The following is a 19382-nucleotide window of genomic DNA, read 5'->3' on the forward strand; positions in this document are numbered from 1 at the left end:
TTATTCCCACTGTTCCCATCATCATTCCCATTCTTCCCATCCCATTATCGCATTATCGCATTATCCCATTATCGCATTATCCCATTATCCCATTATCCCATTCCAATTCCCATCCCCATTATTCCCCTTATTCCCCTTATTCCCCCTATTCCCATTCCCATTATTCCCATTATTCCCATTCCCATTATTCCTATTCCCATTACTCCCATTATTCCCACTATCCCCATCTTCATTCCCATTCCCATTCCCACCCCCATTCCCATCATTCCCATTATCCCATTATCCCATCCCCATCCCCATCCCCATCCCCATCCCCATCCCCATCCCCATTCCCATTCCCATTATTCCCCTTATTCCCACCCCATTCCCATCATTCCCACTGTCATTCCCATGATTCCCACCCCATTCCCGTCATTCCCGTCATTCCCACCATCATTCCCACCACCGTTCCCTTCATTCCCATTATTCCCACCCCATTATTCCCGTCATTCTCACCCCATTCCCATCATTCCTGTCATTCCCATTCCCATAATTCCTGTCATTCCCGCCGTCATTCCCGTCATTCCCATTCCCATAATTCCTGTCATTCCCGCCGCCATTCCCGTCATTCCCGTCATTCCCACCCCACCATTCCCATCATTCCCACCCCATTCCCATCATTCCCACCCCATCATTTCCGCCGTTATTCCCGTCATTCCCACCCCATTCCCATCATTCCCATTATTCCCACCCCATTCCACCATTCCCATCATTCCCACTCCACCATTCCCATTATTCCCACCCCACCATTCCCGCCATTCCCGTTATTCCTACCCCGTTCTTCCCGCCATTCCCGTTATTCCCACCCTGTCATTCCCGTCATTCCCACTCCACCATTCCCATCATTCCCGTTATTCCCACCCCATCATTCCCGCCGTTATTCCCATCATTCCCGTTATTCCCACCCCATCATTCCCGCCGTTATTCCCATCATTCCCGTTATTCCCACCCCATCATTCCCGCCGTTATTCCCATCATTCCCGTTATTCCCACCCCGTCATTCCCGCCGTTATTCCCATCATTCCCGCTGTCATTCCCGTCATTGCCATCATTCCCGTTTCTCTTACGCGATGGCCTCCACCATGGCGAGCCCCATGCGGATGGAGCAGGCGGCGTGATCCTCCCGGAATTCCGGCAGCCCGCAGATGCAGTAGTAACAATCCCCCAGGATCTTGATCCGCAGCTGGTGATGCTTCTGCCAGTCAACAACAACAACAAAAAAAAAGCCGGAATTCCGCCCATCCCGCCGAATTCCTGAATCCCCAAAAACCCTCGGAGGAGATTTCCCATTCCCGATTCCAACCTCCTCCAAAATCCCGGATTTTTTATTTTTTAAATTTATATTTTAATTTTATTTTTTTTTGGGAATCCCGGGAATTTTTTTACCGGGATTTTTTTTTTCCGGGAATTTTTCTCCGGGAATTTTTTTGCCTGGGAATTTTTTCCCCGGGAATTTTTTTTCCCAGAATTTTTTTCCCCGGGAATTTTTTTTCCGAGAGTTTTTTTCCCCGGGAATTTTTTTTCCAGGAATTTTTTTCCAGGAACTTTTTTTTTTCCGGGATTTTTTTCCTGGGAATTTTTTTTTCCCCGGGAATTTTTTTCCGGGGAATTTTTCTCTGGGAATTTTTTCCCCGGGAATTTTTTTTCTGGGAATTTTTTTCCGGGAATTTTTTTTTCCGGGATTTTTTTTCCGGGAATTTTTTTTTTCCGGGAATTTTTTTCCCGGGAATTTTTCTCTGGGAATTTTTTCCCCAGGATTTTTTTTTCCCAGGGATTTTTTTTCCCCAGGAATTTTTTCCTGGGAATTTTTTTTCCCAGGAATTTTTTTCCCCGGGATTTTTTTTTCCCAGGAATTTTTTTCCCAGAATTTTTTTCCCCAGGAATTTTTTTTTCTGGGTATTTTTTTTCCAGGAATTTTTTCCAGGGATTTTTTTTTCTGAGAATTTTTTTTCCCGGAATTTTTTCCCAGGAATTTTTTTCCCCGGGAATGTTTTCCCGGGAATTGTTTTCCGGGGCGGCACTCACGGCGGCCAGCTTGTCAAAGCGGGCGAAGAGCTCGTTGAGGAGCTTGACCAGCTCCTGGGCGCTGCAGGACGAGGAGAGCTGCGTGAAGCCCACGATGTCCGCAAAGAGGATGCTGCCGGAAGAGCCCGGATCGTCATCCCGGAATTCCCAGAATTCCAGGAATTCCCAGGATTTTATCCCCCCCACACAAAAAAATTTGTAATAAAAAAATCCCGGGATTCGCTTTTGTTGGGGAGAGGAAGAGGAGGAAGAGGCGCTCCCGGTTTGTGGGATGGGGTTTTGATTCCTGGGATAAATCGCTGGGAATTCCAGCCCAGATGGGAATTCTTTCCCAAGATTCCAGCCTGAGATCCCTTTCCACCCCATCCATCATCCCAGAATTCCTGGAATTCCTGGGATTTTACCCCAAAAAAATAAATTTATAACAAAAAATTCCCGGGATTTGCTTTCCCTTGGGAGGAGTTCCCGGTTTGTGGGATGGGGTTTTGATTCCCGGGATAAATCATCAGGAATTCCAGCCCGGATGGGAATTCTTTCCCAAGATTCCAGCCTGAGATCCCTTTTTACCCCATCCATCATCCCAGAATTCCCGGAATTCCCAGGATTTTATCCCCCCCACACAAAAAAATTGTAATAAAAAAATCCCGGGATTCGCTTTTGTTGGGGAGAGGAAGAGGAGGAAGAGGCGCTCCTGGTTTGTGGGATGGGGTTTTGATTCCCGGGAAAAATCTCAGGGAATTCCAGCCCGGATGGGAATTCCTTCCCAAGATTCCAGCCTGAGATCCCTTTTCACCCCATCCATCATCCCAGAATTCCTGGAATTCCTGGGATTTTACCCCAAAAAAATAAATTTATAACAAAAAATTCCCGGGATTTGCTTTCCCTTGGGAGGAGTTCCCGGTTTGTGGGATGGGGTTTTGATTCCCGGGAAAAATCGCTGGGAATTCCAGCCCGGATGGGAATTCTTTCCCAAGATTCCAGCCTGAGATCCCTTTTTACCCCATCCATCATCCCAGAATTCCCAGAATTCCTGGAATTCCCAGGTTTCTACACCCAAAAATAAATTTATTATAAAAGATTCCCGGGATTGGGTTTTGTTTGGGAAGAGGTGCTCCCGGTTTGTGGGATGGGGTTTTGATTCCCGGGAAAAATCTCTGGGAATTCCTTCCCAAGATTCCAGCCTGAGATCCCTTTTCAGTTGATCCAGAATTCCCGGAATTCCTGGGTTTTTACCCCCCAAAATAAATTTATAATAAAAGAATTCCCGGGATTTGCTTTCCCTTGGGAAGAGTTCCCGGTTTGTGGGATGGGGTTTTGATTCCCGGGACTTTTTTTCCTGTAATTTTTTTTCCTTTGGATTTTTTTTTCCCCTGGATTTTTTTTCCCAAGATTTTTTTTCCCTGGGAGTTTTTTTTTCCCAAGAATTTTTTTTTTCACGGATTTTTTTTCCCCCGAGATTTTTTTTTTTTCCCGGAATTTTTCTCCCCCTGGAATTTTTTTTTCCCTGGAATGTTTTTTTCCCCGGGATTATTTATTTTTTTTTCCCCAAGAGTTTTTTTCCCTGGGATATTTTTTTCCTGTAATTTTTTTTCCTTTGGATTTTTTTTTCCCCAGGATTTCTTTTCCCCTGGAATTTTTTCCCCCCAAGATTTTTCCCCCGAGATTTTTTTTTTCCCTTGGATTTTTTTTTCCCCGGGATTTTTTTTCCTGTAATTTTTTTTCCCCTGGATTATTTTTTTCCCTTGGATTATTTTTTCCCCAGGATTTTTTTTTCCCTGGATTTTTTTCCCCGAGATTTTTTTTTCCCTGGAATTTTTTTTCCCCGGATTTTTTTTTCCCCAAGATTTTTTTTCCCCGGGATTTTTTATTCCCCGAGATTTTGGTTTTCCCCTGGATTTTTTTTTCCCTGGAATACTTTTTTCCCCGGGATTATTTTTTTTTTCCCAGGATTTTTTTTCCCCGGGACTTTTTTTTCCTGTATTTTTTTTCCCCTGGAATTTTTTTTCCCCTGGAATATTTTTTCCCCGGGATTTTTATTTCCCAGAATTTTTTTCCCCCCTGGAATATTTTTTTTCCCCTGGGATTTTTATTTCCCAGCTTTTTTTTTTCTCCCTGGAATATTTTTTTCCCCCTGGATTTTTTTTTTCCCGAGATTTTTTTTTTCCAGAATTTTTTTTTTCCCCCTGGAATTTTTTTTTTTCCCGGGATTTTTTTTCCTTTGGATTTTTCTTTTTTTCCCAGGAAAGTTTTTTTTCCCCTGGATCTTTTTCCCCGAGATTTTTTTCCCCCGGATTTCTTTTTTCCCTGGGACTTTTTTTTCCTGTAATTTTTTTTCCCCTTGGATTATTTTTTCCGTGGGGTTTTTTTTCCCTGTAATTTTTTTTTTCCCTGCAAATTTTTTTTTTCCCTTGGATTTTTTTTTCTCCCCCTGTAATTTTTTTTCCCCAACCCAAGATGTTTTTTCCCCCGTTTCTTCCCCTGGATTTCCTTTTTTTTTTCCCCAGGATTTTTTTTCCCTGAGATTTTTTTTTCCCCTGGATTTTTTTCCCCCGAGATTTTTTTTTCCCCGGAATTTTTTTTCCCCTGGACTTTTTTTTCCTGTAATTTTTTTTTCCTGTAATTTTTTTTTCCTGCAATTTTTTTTCCCCTGGATTTTTTTTCCCCGGGATTTTTTTTCCCCGAGATTTTTTTTCCGTGGATTTTTTTTCCCCGGATTTTTTTTTCCCCGGGATTTTTTTTCCCCGAGATTTTTTTTCCCTGAGAGTTTTTTTCCCCGAGATTTTTTTCTCCCCTGGACATTTTTTTCCCCTGGATTTTTTTTTTCCCCGGGATTTTTTTTTCCCCCTGGAATTTTTTTTCCCTTGGATAATTTTTTTACCCCGAGATTTTTTTTTCCCCCAGGAAAGTTTTTATCCCTATAATTTTTTTTTTCCCTTGGATTATTTTTTTACCCGGGATTTTTTTTTCCCTGAGATTTTTTTCCCCCTGGATTTTTTTTCCCCTGGATTTTTTTTCCCCTGAAATTTTTTTCCCCGGAATTTTTTTTCCCCTGGACTTTTTTTTCCTGTAATTTTTTTTCCCCTGGATTTTTTTTTCCCCGAGATTTTTTTCCCCTGGATTTTTTTTTCCCTGAGATTTTTTTCCCCGAGATTTTTTTTCCCCTGGATTTTTTTTTCCCCTGGACTTTTTTTGCCTGTAATTTTTTTTCCCCTGGATTTTTTTTCCCCTGGATTTTTTTTCCCTGAGATTTATTTTTCCCCGGAATTTTTTTTCCCCTGGACTTTTTTTTCCTGTAATTTTTTTTTTCTGTAATTTTTTTCCCCTGGATTTTTTTTCCCCGAGATTTTTTTTCCCTGAGAGTTTTTTTCCCCGAGATTTTTTTCTCCCCTGGAATTTTTTTTCCCCTGGATTTTTTTTTCCCCAGGGTTTTTTTTCCCCCTGGATTTTTTTTTCCCTTGGATAATTTTTTTACCCGAGATTTTTTTTTCCCCCAGGAAAGTTTTTATCCCTATATTTTTTTTTTCCCTTGGATTATTTTTTTACCCTGGATTTTTTTTCCCCGAGATTTTTTTTCCCTGGACTTTTTTTTCCTGTAATTTTTTTTTTTCCTGTAATTTTTTTCCCCGGGATTTTTTTTCCCCTGGATTTTTTTTCCCCAGGATTTTTTTCCCCCTGGATTTTTTTCCCCTGGATTTTTTTTCCCCGGATTTTTTTTTTTCCCCCCGGGATTTTTTTTTTTTTCCCAGGAATTTTTTCCCAGCCCGGGAATTCCCGGGATGTGCCGACCTGACGTTCTCGTGGCGGTGCATGTACATGGTGTTGAACTGCTGCAGCTCCTTCTGGCTCGGGTCCTTCTTCATCTCCCGCAGCAGCTCCTCCGCCACGTGCTTGGGCAGGATGGACAGCATCAGCCGCTCCTGAGGGGGGAATTCCCAGCGGGAATAACGGGAATTCCCAGAGGGAATCAGCGGGAGAATCACCAGGAAAACACAGAGGGAATCATCGGGGAAAAACCGGGAATCACCGGGGGGAAACACAGCGGGAATCCCGGCAGGATGGACAGCATCAGCCGCTCCTGTGCGGGAATTCCCAGCGGGAATAACGGGAATTCCCAGCGGGAATCACTGGGGAAACACAGCGGGAATCACCGGGGGAAAACTGGGAATCACCGGGGGGAAACACAGCGGGAATTCAGTCCAAGGAGCGGGAGAGTGCTTGGGCAGGATGGACAGCATCAGCCGCTCCTGTGCGGAAATTCCCAGCGGGAATAACGGGAATTCCCAGTGGGAATCACCGGGAAAACCGGGAAAACACAGTGGGAATCACCGGGGGAAAACCGGGAATCACCGGGGGGAAACACAGCGGGAATTCAGTCCAAGGAGCGGGAGAGTGCTTGGGCAGGATGGACAGCATCAGACGCTCCTGAGGGGCGGAATTACCAGCGGGAATAACGGGAATTCCCAGCGGGAATCACCGGGAAAACACAGCGGGAATCATCAGGGAAAAACCGGGAATCACCGGGGGGAAACACAGCGGGAATTCAGTCCAAGGAACGGGAGAGCGCTTGGGCAGGATGGACAGCATCAGACGCTCCTGAGGGGCGGAATTACCAGCGGGAATAACGGGAATTCCCAGCGGGAATCACCGGGAAAACCGGGAAAACACAGTGGGAATCATCGGGGAAAAACCGGGAATCACCGGGGGGAAAACCGGGAATCACAGGCGTAAAACACAGTGGGAATTCAGTCCAAGGAGCGGGAGAGTGCTTGGGCAGGATGGACAGCATCAGCCGCTCCTGAGGGGCGGAATTACCAGCGGGAATAATGGGAATTCCCAGCGGGAATCACCGGGAAAACCGGGAAAACACAGTGGGAATCATCGGGGAAAAACCGGGAATCACCGGGGGGAAACACAGCGGGAATTCAGTCCAAGGAGCGGGAGAGCGCTTGGGCAGGATGGACAGCATCAGACGCTCCTGAGGGGGGAATTACCAGCGGGAATAACGGGAATTCCCAGCGGGAATCACCGGGAAAACACAGCGGGAATCACCGGGGGAAAACCGGGAATCACCAGGGGAAAACACAGCGGGAATTCAGTCCAAGGAGCGGGAGAGTGCTTGGGCAGGATGGACAGCATCAGACGCTCCTGAGGGGGAATTACCAGAGGGAATAACGGGAATTCCCAGCGGGAATCACCGGGAGAATCACCAGGAATTCCCAGTGGGAATCACTGGGAAAACCGGGAAAACAGCGGGAATCACCGGGGGAATCACTGGGAAAACCGGGAATCACCGGGGGAAAACACAGCGGGAATCACCGGGGGGGGAAACCGTGAAAACACAGCGGGAATCCCGGCAGGATGGACAGCATCAGCCGCTCCTGCGGAATTCCCAGCGGGAATCACCGGGAAAACACAGCGGGAATCACCGAGGGGAATCACTGGGAAAACCGGGAATCACCGGAGGAAAACACAGCGGGAATCACCGGGGGAAAACCGGGAATCACCAGGGGGAAACACAGCGGGAATTCAGTCCAAGGAAAGGGAGAGTGCTTGGGCAGGATGGACAGCATCAGACGCTCCTGAGGGGCGGAATTACCAGCGGGAATAACGGGAATTCCCAGCGGGAATCACCGGGAAAACCGGGAAAACACAGTGGGAATCATCGGGGAAAAACCGGGATTCACCGGGGGGAAACACAGCGGGAATTCAGTCCAAGGAGCGGGAGAGTGCTTGGGCAGGATCGACAGCATCAGCCGTTCCTGAGGGGTGGAATTCCCAGCGGGAATCACCAGGAATTCCCAGTGGAAATCACCAGGAAAACCGGGAAAACACAGTGGGAATCATCGGGGAAAAACCGGGAATCACCAGGGGGAAACACAGCGGGAATTCAGTCCAAGGAGCGGGAGAGTGCTTGGGCAGGATGGACAGCATCAGACACTCCTGAGGGGGAATTCACAGCGGGAATAACGGGAATTCCCAGCGGGAATCACCAGGAAAACCGGGAAAACACAGTGGGAATCATCGGGGAAAAACCGGGAATCACCGGGGGGAAACACAGCGGGAATCACTGGGGGAAAACCGGGAAAACACAGCGGGAATTCAGTCCAAGGAAAGGGAGAGTGCTTGGGCGGAATTCCCAGCGGGAATAACAGGAATTCCCAGCGGGAATCACCGGGAGAATCACCAGTAATTCCCAGTGGGAATCACTGGGAAAACCGGAAAAACACAGTGAGAATCACCGGGGGAATCACTGGGAAAATCGGGAATCACCGGAGGAAAACACAGCGGGAATCACCGGGGGAAAACCGGGAAAACACAGCGGGAATCCCGGCAGGATGGACAGCATCAGCCGCTCCTGCGGAATTCCCAGCGGGAATCACCGGGAAAACACAGCGGGAATCACCGGGGGAAAACCGGGAAAACCAGGAATCACCAGGGGGAAACCGGGAAAAGAGTGCCGGGCAGGATGGACAGCATCAGCCGCTCCTGTGCGGGAATTCCCAGCGGGAATCACCGGGAGAATCACTGGGAATTCCCAGTGGAAATCACCGGGAGAATCACCGGGAATTCCCAGCGGGAATCCCGGGAATCCAGGGGACTGCGGACACCGAGCGGCTGCTCCGGGGTTTGGGAGTGTCCCAGGAAAGGTGGGAGCAGGATGGGATTGGGGTGGGATTAGGGGAATGGGATTGGGAATCTGTGGATCCCATTCCAAGGAATTCTGGGATTCTGGGATCCAGGAGGCTCAGGATCCATCCCAAGGGATTTTTATGGAATTCTGGGAAGGGAGACCCTTCCTGGAGTCCCCAATTCCCAGGGAATTCACAAAATTCCTTCCCTTGGGATGGGGCTGGATCCAACCCCAGGCTGGGAATGGAGGGAATTCCCTGGGAAAAATGGGGAGAAATTTGGGATTTGGGAAGGAATTCCCGGCTGGGCTGGAATTCCCTGAAAATCCCTGGGAGCGTCCAAGGAAAGGTTGGAGCAGCCCGGGCTGGAGGGGATGGAACGGGACGGGATTGGAAATCCATGGATCCCATCCCAAAGCATTCCCAGATCCCGTGATGGGAACAATCCCGGGAGTGAAATCGGGATCGGCACCAAGATCCCGGAGAGCTTCCCCATGGATCCGGGATGGGAACATTCCAGGCAGGATCCATCCATGGAAAAGCTCTGCAGGTATCCCAAATCCCAAATCCCAAATCCCAAATCCCAAATCCTCCATCCCAAACCCCAAATCCCAAATCCCAAAACCCACATCCCAAATTTCAAATCCCTAATTTCAAATCCCATTCCTGATCCTCTTCCCAATCCCATTCCTGGCCCAATTCCCGGCCCCATTCCCATTCCCAATCCCATTCCCATTCCTGATCCCCTTCATGATCCTATTCCCAGCCCCATTCCTGATCCTCTTCCCATTCCCAATCCCATTCCCATTATTCCCATTATTCCCATTATTCCCATTATTCCCATTATTCCCATTATTCCCATTATTCCCATTCCTATTCCCATTATTCCCATCCCCACCCCCACCATTCCCGATGACATTCCCAATGCCATTCCCATTATTCCCATTATTCCCATTATTCCCGTTATTCCCAGTATTCCCATTATTCCCATTCCCGATATTCCTGATATTCCCATTATTCCTATTATTCCCATCCCCATTCCCATCATCCCCATTCCCATTATTCCCATCCCCACCCCCACCATTCCTGACGCCATTCCCATTATTCCCACCCATTATTGCCATTATTCCCATCCCCATTGATCCCATTCCCATCGTCCCCATTCCCATTATTCCCATTCCTAATGCCATTCCCGACATTCCCATGGTCATTCCCATCACCATTCCCATTATTCCCGCTGCCATTCCCGACATTCCTGTGGTCATTCCCATCACCATTCCCATCATTCCCGCTGCCATTCCCAACATTCCCATCGCCATTCCCATCATTCCCATTATTCCCGCTGCCATTCCCGTGGTCATTCCCGCTGCCATTCCCATTATTCCCGCTACCATTCCCGACATTCCCGTGGTCATTCCCATCATCATTCCCATTATTCCCGCTGCCATTCCTGACATTCCCACACCCATTCCCACTCCCATTCCCGACATTCCCACTGCCATTCCCATCACCATTCCCATCATTCCCGCTGCCATTCCCGACATTCCCACCCCCATTCACGCTGCCATTCCTGACATTCCCATCGCCATTCCCATCATTCCCATCATTCCCATCACCATTCCCGACATTCCCGTGGTCATTCCCGTGGCCATTCCCATCACCATTCCCATCATTCCCGCTGCCATTCCCGGTATTATTCCCGTGGTCATTCCCATCACCATTCCCATCATTCCCTCTGCCATTCCCGACATTCCCATCGCCATTCCCATCACCATTCCCATCATTCCCGCTGCCATTCCCGGTATTCCCGCTGCCATTCCCGCCCCTCACCTGCTGCTGGCTCTGCTCCTCCAGGTTGAGTTTCACCTCCAGGGATTGCCGCGCCTCCAGGAAGGCTCTGCGGTGTTTGCGCTCGGCCATCACGTACGAGAGCGAGCCCACGCACAGCGCGCAGCCGAACAGCAGCGCCTGCCACAGCAGCTGAGGAGGGACAATGGGGACAGCAATGGGGACAGTGGGGACAGCAACGGGGACAGCAGTGGGGGGACAACAGCGATGGGACAACAGTGGGGACAGCAACGGGGACAACAGTGGGGACAGCAGCGGGGACACAACAGTGGGGAAAGCAGCGGGGACAGCAGCGGGGACAGCAGACGGGACAACAGTGGGGACACAACAGTGGGGACAGCAGCGGGGTCAGCAGTGGGGGCAGCAGCGGGGACACAACAGTGGGGACAGCAACGGGGACAGCAGACGGGACAACAGCGGGGACACAACAGTGGGGACAGCAGCGGGGTCAGCAGTGGGGGCAGCAGCGGGGACACAACAGTGGGGACAGCAACGGGGACAGCAGACGGGACAACAGCGGGGACACAACAGTGGGGACAGCAGCGGGGACAACATCCGGGACAACAGCGGGGACACAACAGCGGGGACAACAGACGGGGACAGCAGCGGGGGGACAACAGCGATGGGACAGCAGCGGGGACAACAGTGGGGACAGCAGACGGGACAGCAACGGGGACAGCAGTGGGGACAGCAGCGGGGACAGCAGACGGGACAACAGTGGGGACACAACAGTGGGGACAGCAACGGGGACAGCAATGGGGACAACAGCGGGGTCAACAGTGGGGACAGCAACGGGGACAACAGCGGGGTCAGCAGTGGGGACAACAGTGGGGACAACAGTGGGGACACAACAGTGGGGACAACAACGGGGACAGCAGCGGGGACAACAGACGGGGACAACAGCGATGGGACAGCAGCGGGGACAGCAGTGGGGACAACAGTGGGGACAACAGTGGGGACAACAGTGGGGACAACAGTGGGGACAACAGACGGGGACAGCAGCGGGGACAGCAGTGGGGACACAAGAGTGGGGACAACAGTGGGGACAACAGCAATGGGAAAACAACAGCCGGGGACAACAGCGGGAAAACAACAACAATGGGAAAACAACAGCCAGAAAACAACAGCGGGAAACAATGGCAACAACAGCAGGGAACAACAGCGGGAAAACAACAGCGGGAAACAAGGGCAGGAAAACAACAACAGCGGGAAGCAACAGGAAACAACAGCAGCAGGAAAACAACAACGGGAAACGGGAAACAACGGCGGGAAGCAACAGCGGGAAAACAACAATGGGAAAACAACAATGGGAAAACAACAACAGCGGGAGAATGGGAAACAACGGGAAACGACAACAGGAAACGACAGCAGGAAACAACAGCGGGAAACGACAACAGGAAACAATGGGAAACAACAACGGGAATCAATGGGAAACAACAGCGGGAAAAAACAGCGGGAAACAACAGCAGGAAAACAACAATGGGAAACGGGAAACAACAACAATGGGAAACAGGAAACAGCGGGAAACAACAACAACAATGGGAGAACAACAGCGGGAAAACAACAACGGGAAACGGGAAACAACAACAATGGGAAACAATGGGAAATGACAACAGCAGGAAACAACGGGAAATAACAACAGTGGGGAAAAAAACAACAACAGGAATGGGAAACAACAAGAGCGGGAAACAACAATGGGAAACAGCAGGAAACAACAACAGTGGGAAACGACAACAGCGGGAAAACAATGGGAAACAACAACAGCGGTAAACAAGGTCAGGAAACAACAGCGGGAAACAACAACCGGAAACAAAGGGAAACAACAGCGGGAAACAATGGGAAACAACAGCAGGAAACGGGAAACAACAGTGGGAAACAACAACGGGAAACAACGGTGGGAAACAGCGGGAAACAACGGCAGCGGGGAACAACAACGGGAAACGACAGCGGGAAATGGGAAACAGCAATGGGAAACAGCAACAGGAAACAAGGGCGGGGAACAACAGGAAAAAAAGGTGTGAAACAATGTGAAACAATGTGAAACAGTGGGAAATGGGAAAACACACACATATCATATCCCGGGATTCATGGGGGGTGTTCCGGGGGGCAGTCCGGAGGGTCTGGGAGTCCAGGGAGATCAGGAGTCTGGGATTCTGGGAGTTCGGGATTCTGGGATTCTGGGAGTCTGGGAGTCTGGGATTCTGGGAGTTCGGGATTTCAGGATTCTGGGAGTTCGGGATTCTGGGAGTTCAGGATTCTGGGAGTTCGGGATTCTGGGATTCTGGGAGTTCAGGATTCTGGGAGTTCGGGATTCTGGGATTCTGGGAGTTCAGGATTCTGGGAGTTTGGGATTCTGGGAGTCCAGGAGTCTGGAAGTCTGGGATTTCAGGATTCTGGGATTCTGGGAGTTCAGGATTCTGGGAGTTTGGGATTCTGGGATTCTGGGAGTTCGGGATTCTGGGATTCTGGGGATTCTGGGATTCCAGGAGTCTGGGATTTCAGGATTCTGGGAATTCGGGATTCTGGGATTCTGGGAGTCCAGGAGTCCAGGATTTCAGGATTCTGGGATTCTGGGAGTCCAGGAGTCTGGGAGTCCAGGAGTCTGGGAGTCCAGGAGTCCGGGAGTAGAGGGTTGGGATTTGGGAGTTGGGAGTTGGGATTCAGGAGTTGGGATTTGGGATTCAGGAGTTGGGATTTGGGAGTTGGGATTCTGGGATTGCCCCACAGACGGGGACAAACGGCTGGAATTTGGGATCATGGGATATTTGGGAAAAACCAGCAGGAATTTGGGATCCTGGGACAGTCAGAGACAAACAACCGGAATTGGGGATCGCCCCATGGATGGGGACAAACATCTGGGATTTGGGATCGTGGGATATTTGGGAATAAACAACGGGAATTTGGGATTGTGGGATATTCAGGAAAAACCATCAGAAATTTGGGATCGTGGGATATTCTGAATAAAAACACAAGAATTCAGGATCTCGGGATCTTTGGGAAACCCAGCAGGAATTCAGGATCCTGGGGAATTCGGGATGCCAGAACAGGAATTCCAGGATGAGCGGAGCCCGGAAAAAATCCCGGAAAAAAAACCAACACCCCCCCCCCCCCCATCCCAATTTTGGGGTGAATTCCAGGAATTCCTGTGGGAAAAGCGGCTCCCGGAGCATCCCGAGGGATTCCCGGGGATCAAAGTCCTGGAGATGTTTTGGAAAAAGGCGGCAGCCGGGGGATCCCGGGGGATTCCAGGGGATCCCGGGGGATCCCGGGCAGCGGCTCCGAGCGCCGTTCCCTGGGAATTGCAGCACTCGGAGCGAAGGAAAACCGGGAAAACAGGGCCTGGCTCCGGATCCTGGGATTTGGGGGTTCCCTGGAATGGCCGGAAAGTCGGGAATGCTCCAGGTCCTTCCCACTGGGAATGTCGGGGTCAGCGCGGGGGATCCCATGGGATGGATCCTGATCCATGGGATGGATCCAGATCCGTGGGATGGATCCAGATCCGTGGGGTGGATCCTGATCCGTGGGATGGATCCGGATGGCGGGAATCGGATCCTGAACCCATGGATTGGATCCTGATCCCAGGGATTGGATTCTGATCCCAGGGATTGGATCCTGATCCCAGGGATCCCATGGATTGGATAGATTGGATCAGATCCCATGGATCAGATCCTGATCCCAGAGCCTGGATCTTGTTCCCATGGATTGGAACCTGATCCCAGGGATTGGACCCTGTTCCCAGGGATCCCATGGATTGGATCCTGATCCCATGGATTGGATCCCATTCCCATGGATCAGATCCCATTCCCAGGGATCGGATCCCATTCCCTGGACATGGAGATGGTGACAGATCCCAAAACAGATCCCTAAATCCCCTGGGAACGCCCCAAGGCCGGATCCCGCTCCAGGCCCAACCAGGAATTCCCAGGAATCGCCCGGATCCATCCGGAGGCGGCAACGGAGGAGAAACCCCGGGAGGGAACGGAGCCGAATGCTGCAAATCCTGGGAATTCTGAAAATCCGGGAATGCTGCAAATCCCGGGAATTCTGAAAATCCCGGGAATGCTGCAAATCCTGGGAATTTGCTCACCACATCCCATTCCAGCTGCCCTTCCAGCTGGTTTTCCGTGATTCTTATCCCAAAAAAACCTCTCCTGGTGAGTCACGAGCTCCAAGCACTTCCCGGATCCCAAATTCTGCGGGAAAAGCTCTGATCCCAGATCCCAAATCCTGTGGGGGAATTCCTATTCAAGATCCCAAATTTTACAGGAATAGCTCCGATCCCAGATCCCAAATCCTGAGGGAAAATCTCCGATCCCAAATCCCAAATCCTGCGGGAAAAGCTCCGATCCCAAATCCCCAGTTGTGTGGGAAAAGCTCTGGCAGGGAGAAAATCCTGGATCCCAAATCCTGAACCCCAAATCCTGTGGGAAAATCTCCAACATGGAGATCCCAAATCCCAAAATCTGTGGGAAAAGCTCCGATCCCAAATCCCAAATCCTGCAGGAAAAGCTCCAACATGGAGGAGACCCCGAATGCCAAAATCCTGTGGGAAAATCTCTGATCCCAAATCCTGCGGGAAAGTCTCTGATCCTGAATCCCAAATTTTACAGGAATAACTCCAATCCCAAATCCCAAATCCTGCTGGAAAAGCTCCAACATGGAGGAGATCCCGAATCCCAAAATCTGTGGGAAAAAGTCTGATCCCGGATCCCAAATCCTGCGGGAAAATCTCTGATCCCAAATCCCAAGTTCTGGGGGAAAAGCTCCAATCACAAATCCCAAATCCTGTGGGAAAAGCTCCGATCCCAGATCCCAAATCCTGCGGGAAAATCTCCGATCCCAGACTCCCAGGAATTCCCTGTTTATTCCCAGCTTTGCCATTCCCAAGGTTTTCCCAGCTCCGGAATCTCCGGAATCTCCAGTCCCGGGCAATGATTAACCCGGAGCCGGCTCGGCCGGATATTCCCGCTTTTCCCAAATCCCAGCGCGGGATTGGGATCTTCCCTCTCCAAGCCCGCAGGAAAAACCAGGAATGTGGCCGGAACGCCGGGATTTCTCCAAGTTTTTATCCCAAAAATACGGAAAAATTGGGATTTCCGTGCTTTTTCCGGCTGCGTTTTCCCAAACTCCCGGCGCCACCTCCATATTCCCAAATTATCCCAAAAAAATGGGAATAAATTCCCACTTTTTCCTGATTATTTAGGCCTGGAGCTGATCCAGGGAATTCCAAATTCCCACAGGGACCTTATGGAGCTTCCCGTGGGATTTTCCCGGGAATTTTCCATCTCCAGGGGTTTTTTTCCCCCCTTCCCCAAATCCCGATCTTGGAAAAGTTCCGGAATATCCGTGGGGAAAAAGGGATTTGGCCAAGGCAGGGAATTCCCAGATTTTGGGAATAAACCCAATCCTGGGTGGGTGTTTTCCCGGGAAAAGTTTGGGATTTGGAATTCCGGCTCATCCCTGAGGCCACGTTTGGGATCGGGGAGGAAATTCCATCCGGAAAAATCCCCGGAAAATGGGAATCGCGGAGGAATCTGGGAATCAATCCCGATCTTTTCCTCTTGGGAAAGCTCCCGGGACGCCGGGCTGCTGCCGCCGCATTCCGGAGATTTTTTGGGAATTTTGGCCATTCCAAGGGATGTCGGCAGAAACGGGGAGAAATCCGGGAATTTTTTCCAGGCTCCTTGGGATGGATCCCGGGGTTGCTCCGGCATTCCCGGCATTCCCGGCATTCCCAGCCTGGGATTTGGGGTTGGGATTGATCCTCAAGGTCCTTTCCCAAGCCAATTCCATGGATTTTTGGGAATGTCCCAAATCCCAGGATGGGGATCCGGCCCGGCCACAGGGTCAGAGCACAGGGATGGGAATGGAATTCATGGATAACTCATGGATAATTCATGGATAATCCATGGATAACTCAGGGATAATCCATGGAAAAGTCATGGATAACCCAGGGATAATCCATGGATAATCCATGGATAACTCAGGGATAAATCATGGATAACCCAGGGATAGCCCATGGATAATTCATGGATAATCCATGGATAACCCATGGATAACTCATGGATAACCCAGAGATAACTCATGGATAATCCACGGATAATCCACAGATAACCCAGGGATAATCCATGGATAACCCATGGATAAATCACGGATAATCCATGGAAAAGTCATGGATTACCCAGGGATAACTCATGGATAATCCATGGATAAATCACAGATAATCCACAGATAAATCATGGATAATCCATGGATAAATCACGGATAACTCATGGATAATTCATGGATAAATAAAGGATAATCCATGGATAAATCACGGATAAACCATGGATAACTCATGGATAATTCACGGATAATCCATGGATAAATCATGGATAATCCATGGATAAATCACGGATAACTCCTGGATAATTCATGGATAACTCCTGGATAATTCATGGATAATCCACGGATAAACCATGGATAACTCATGGATAACCCAGGGATAACTCATGGATAATTCATGGATAAATCATGGAAAAATCATGGACAACCCATGGATAATTTATGGATAACCCATGGATTAATCACGGATAATCCATGGATAATTAACGGATAATCCATGGACAACTCCTGGATGACCCATGGATAACTCCTGGATAACCCATGGATAACTCATGGATAACCCAGGGATAACTCATGGATAATCCATGGATAAATCACGGATAATTCACTGATAACCCATGGATAATCCGTGGATAAATCATGGATAAATCATGGACATCCCATGGATAATTTATGGATAACCTATGGATAACCAATGGATAATCCATGGATAAATCACAGATAATTCGTGGATAACCCCTGGATAACCCATGGAAAACTCATGGAAAACTCATGGAAAACTCATGGAAAACTCATGGAATACTCATGGAAAACTCATGGAAAGCCCCTGGAAACCCCAAACATGGCCGCTCCCTTCCCTTCCCGCCATTCCCAGCCCATTCCTGCCATTCCCATTCCATTCCCATTCCATTCCCACCATTCCCATTCCCAGTTTTTCCCTCACCTGCCTGCCCAGCCCTGCTCCATCCATGGAATCCCGTCCCATTCCCATTATTGCCGTTATTCCCATTATTCCCATTATTCCCTCACCTGCCTGCCCAGCCCTGCTCCATCCATGGAATCCTGTCCCATTCCCATTATTCCCATTCCCATTCCCATTCCCATTCCCAGTCCATTCCCATTCCCATTCCCATTCCCATTCCCATTCCCAGTCCATTCCCATTCCCATTCCCTGTCCATTCCCATTCCCTGTCCATTCCCATTCCCATTCCCCTTCCCATTCCCTGTCCATTCCCATTCCCATTCCCTGTCCATTCCCATTCCCTGTCCATTCCCATTCCCATTCCCATTCCCATTCCCATTCCCATTCCCTGTCCATTCCCATTCCCTGTCCATTCCCATTCCCATTCCCATTCCCATTCCCATTTCCATTCCCCTTTCCATTCCCATTCCCATTATTTTTCCCTCACCTGCCTGCCCAACCCCGCTCCATCCATGGAATCCCGTCCCATTCCCATTCCCATTCCCATTCCCATTCCCATTCCCATTCCCACCATTCCCATTCCCTTTCCCACTCCCATTCCCATGATTTTCCCCTCACCTGCCTGCCCAGCCCGGCTCCATCCCCGGGCTCCGTCTCCCGGCGAGCGGCGGCGATTCCCAGGATCAGCAGCGCGTGCCCGCCGCAGGAAGCGGCCGCCAGCAGCAGGATCCGCGCCAGCCGCAGCGGCAGCGTCAGGAAGCAGGAGAAGGCGAAGAACGCCTGCCAGCCCACCGTATCCACCGCCTCTGGAAAAACCCTCTGGAATTCCAGCCCCAGCAACCCCCAGAGCTGCGCCACGATCAGCGCCCACAGCGCTCCGGGCAGGAATTTCTGGGAGAAGCGCTCCGGGAGCAGGCGGGATTTGAGGAGGAGGAAAAGGGATCCGTGAGCCACCAGCGCCGCCAGCGCCGCCAGCGCCGGGAAAAGCTTTTCCATGCGGGAAAAGCCGGCGCACATTCCCAGGATGTAGCAGTCGAAGAGGGCGGCGAACACCAGCAGCACCAGCAGCGTCTCGTGGCGCTGGCGGCGGAAATAAGTCTGGTAGAGCTTTTCCAGGGATTCCGGGGAGAAGGAAAAACGCCGGGAATGCGGCAGGCACGGGCAGCGGGGAGCCGGGGATTCCTGCGAGCGGCGGATCCCGGAGCCCTCGGGATCGGATGGGAAACTCCAGGAATAATCGGCGGAGTGCTCGGCGGAGAATTCCGGCTCGGAGAAGGCGCGGGGCATCCTGGAGGGGGTTTTTTTGGGATTCCTGGGGTTTTTTTTTGGATTCTCGGGGTTTTTTTGGGATTCTTGGAGGTTTTTGGGATTCCCGGGTTTTTTTTGGGATTCTCGGGGGGTTTTTTTTGGATTCCTGGGGTTTTTTTGGGGGTTCTCGGGGTTTTTTTTTGGGGATTCCTTGAGGTTTTTTGGGGGGTTCTCGGGGTTTTTTTTTTTGGGATTATCAGGGATTTTTTGGGATTCTCGGGGTTTTTTTTGGGATTCTTGGGAGTTTTTTTGGGATTCCTGGAGGGTTTTTTTGGGATTCTTGGGAGTTTTTTGGGGGGTTCTCAGGGTGTTTTTGGGATTCTCGGGGTTTTTTGGGATTCTCGGGGGTTTTTTTGGGGGATTCCTGGAGGTTTTTTGGGGGGTTCTCAGGGTTTTTTTGGGATTCTCGGGGGTTTTTTGGGGGGTTCTCGGGGTTTTTTTTGGGATTCTTGGGAGTTTTTTGGGGGGTTCTCAGGGTGTTTTTGGGATTCTCGGGGTTTTTTGGG

At 50.1% G+C, this 19382-nt stretch overlaps 1 protein-coding gene across 1 annotated transcript in view; it reads right to left on the reverse strand.

Annotated features, from left to right (window-relative positions):
- ADCY3 (adenylate cyclase 3) overlaps positions 1-18912 on the reverse strand; it is a 48691-nt gene extending 29779 nt beyond the window's left edge. Inside the window, exons 1-5 of the mRNA XM_058834077.1 lie at positions 18187-18912; positions 10524-10673; positions 5851-5981; positions 2065-2176; positions 1107-1234 (exon numbers count right to left, since the gene is read on the reverse strand). Of these exons, the coding sequence (XP_058690060.1) occupies positions 1107-1234; positions 2065-2176; positions 5851-5981; positions 10524-10673; positions 18187-18855 (1190 nt within the window). The 5' untranslated portion in view covers positions 18856-18912. The remainder of the gene's footprint in view (positions 1-1106; positions 1235-2064; positions 2177-5850; positions 5982-10523; positions 10674-18186) is intronic.
- Between the last annotated feature and the right edge of the window lie 470 nt (positions 18913-19382).

Source organism: Poecile atricapillus, chromosome 3 (assembly GCF_030490865.1).
Source record: "Poecile atricapillus isolate bPoeAtr1 chromosome 3, bPoeAtr1.hap1, whole genome shotgun sequence".
Lineage (NCBI taxonomy): Eukaryota > Metazoa > Chordata > Aves > Passeriformes > Paridae > Poecile > Poecile atricapillus.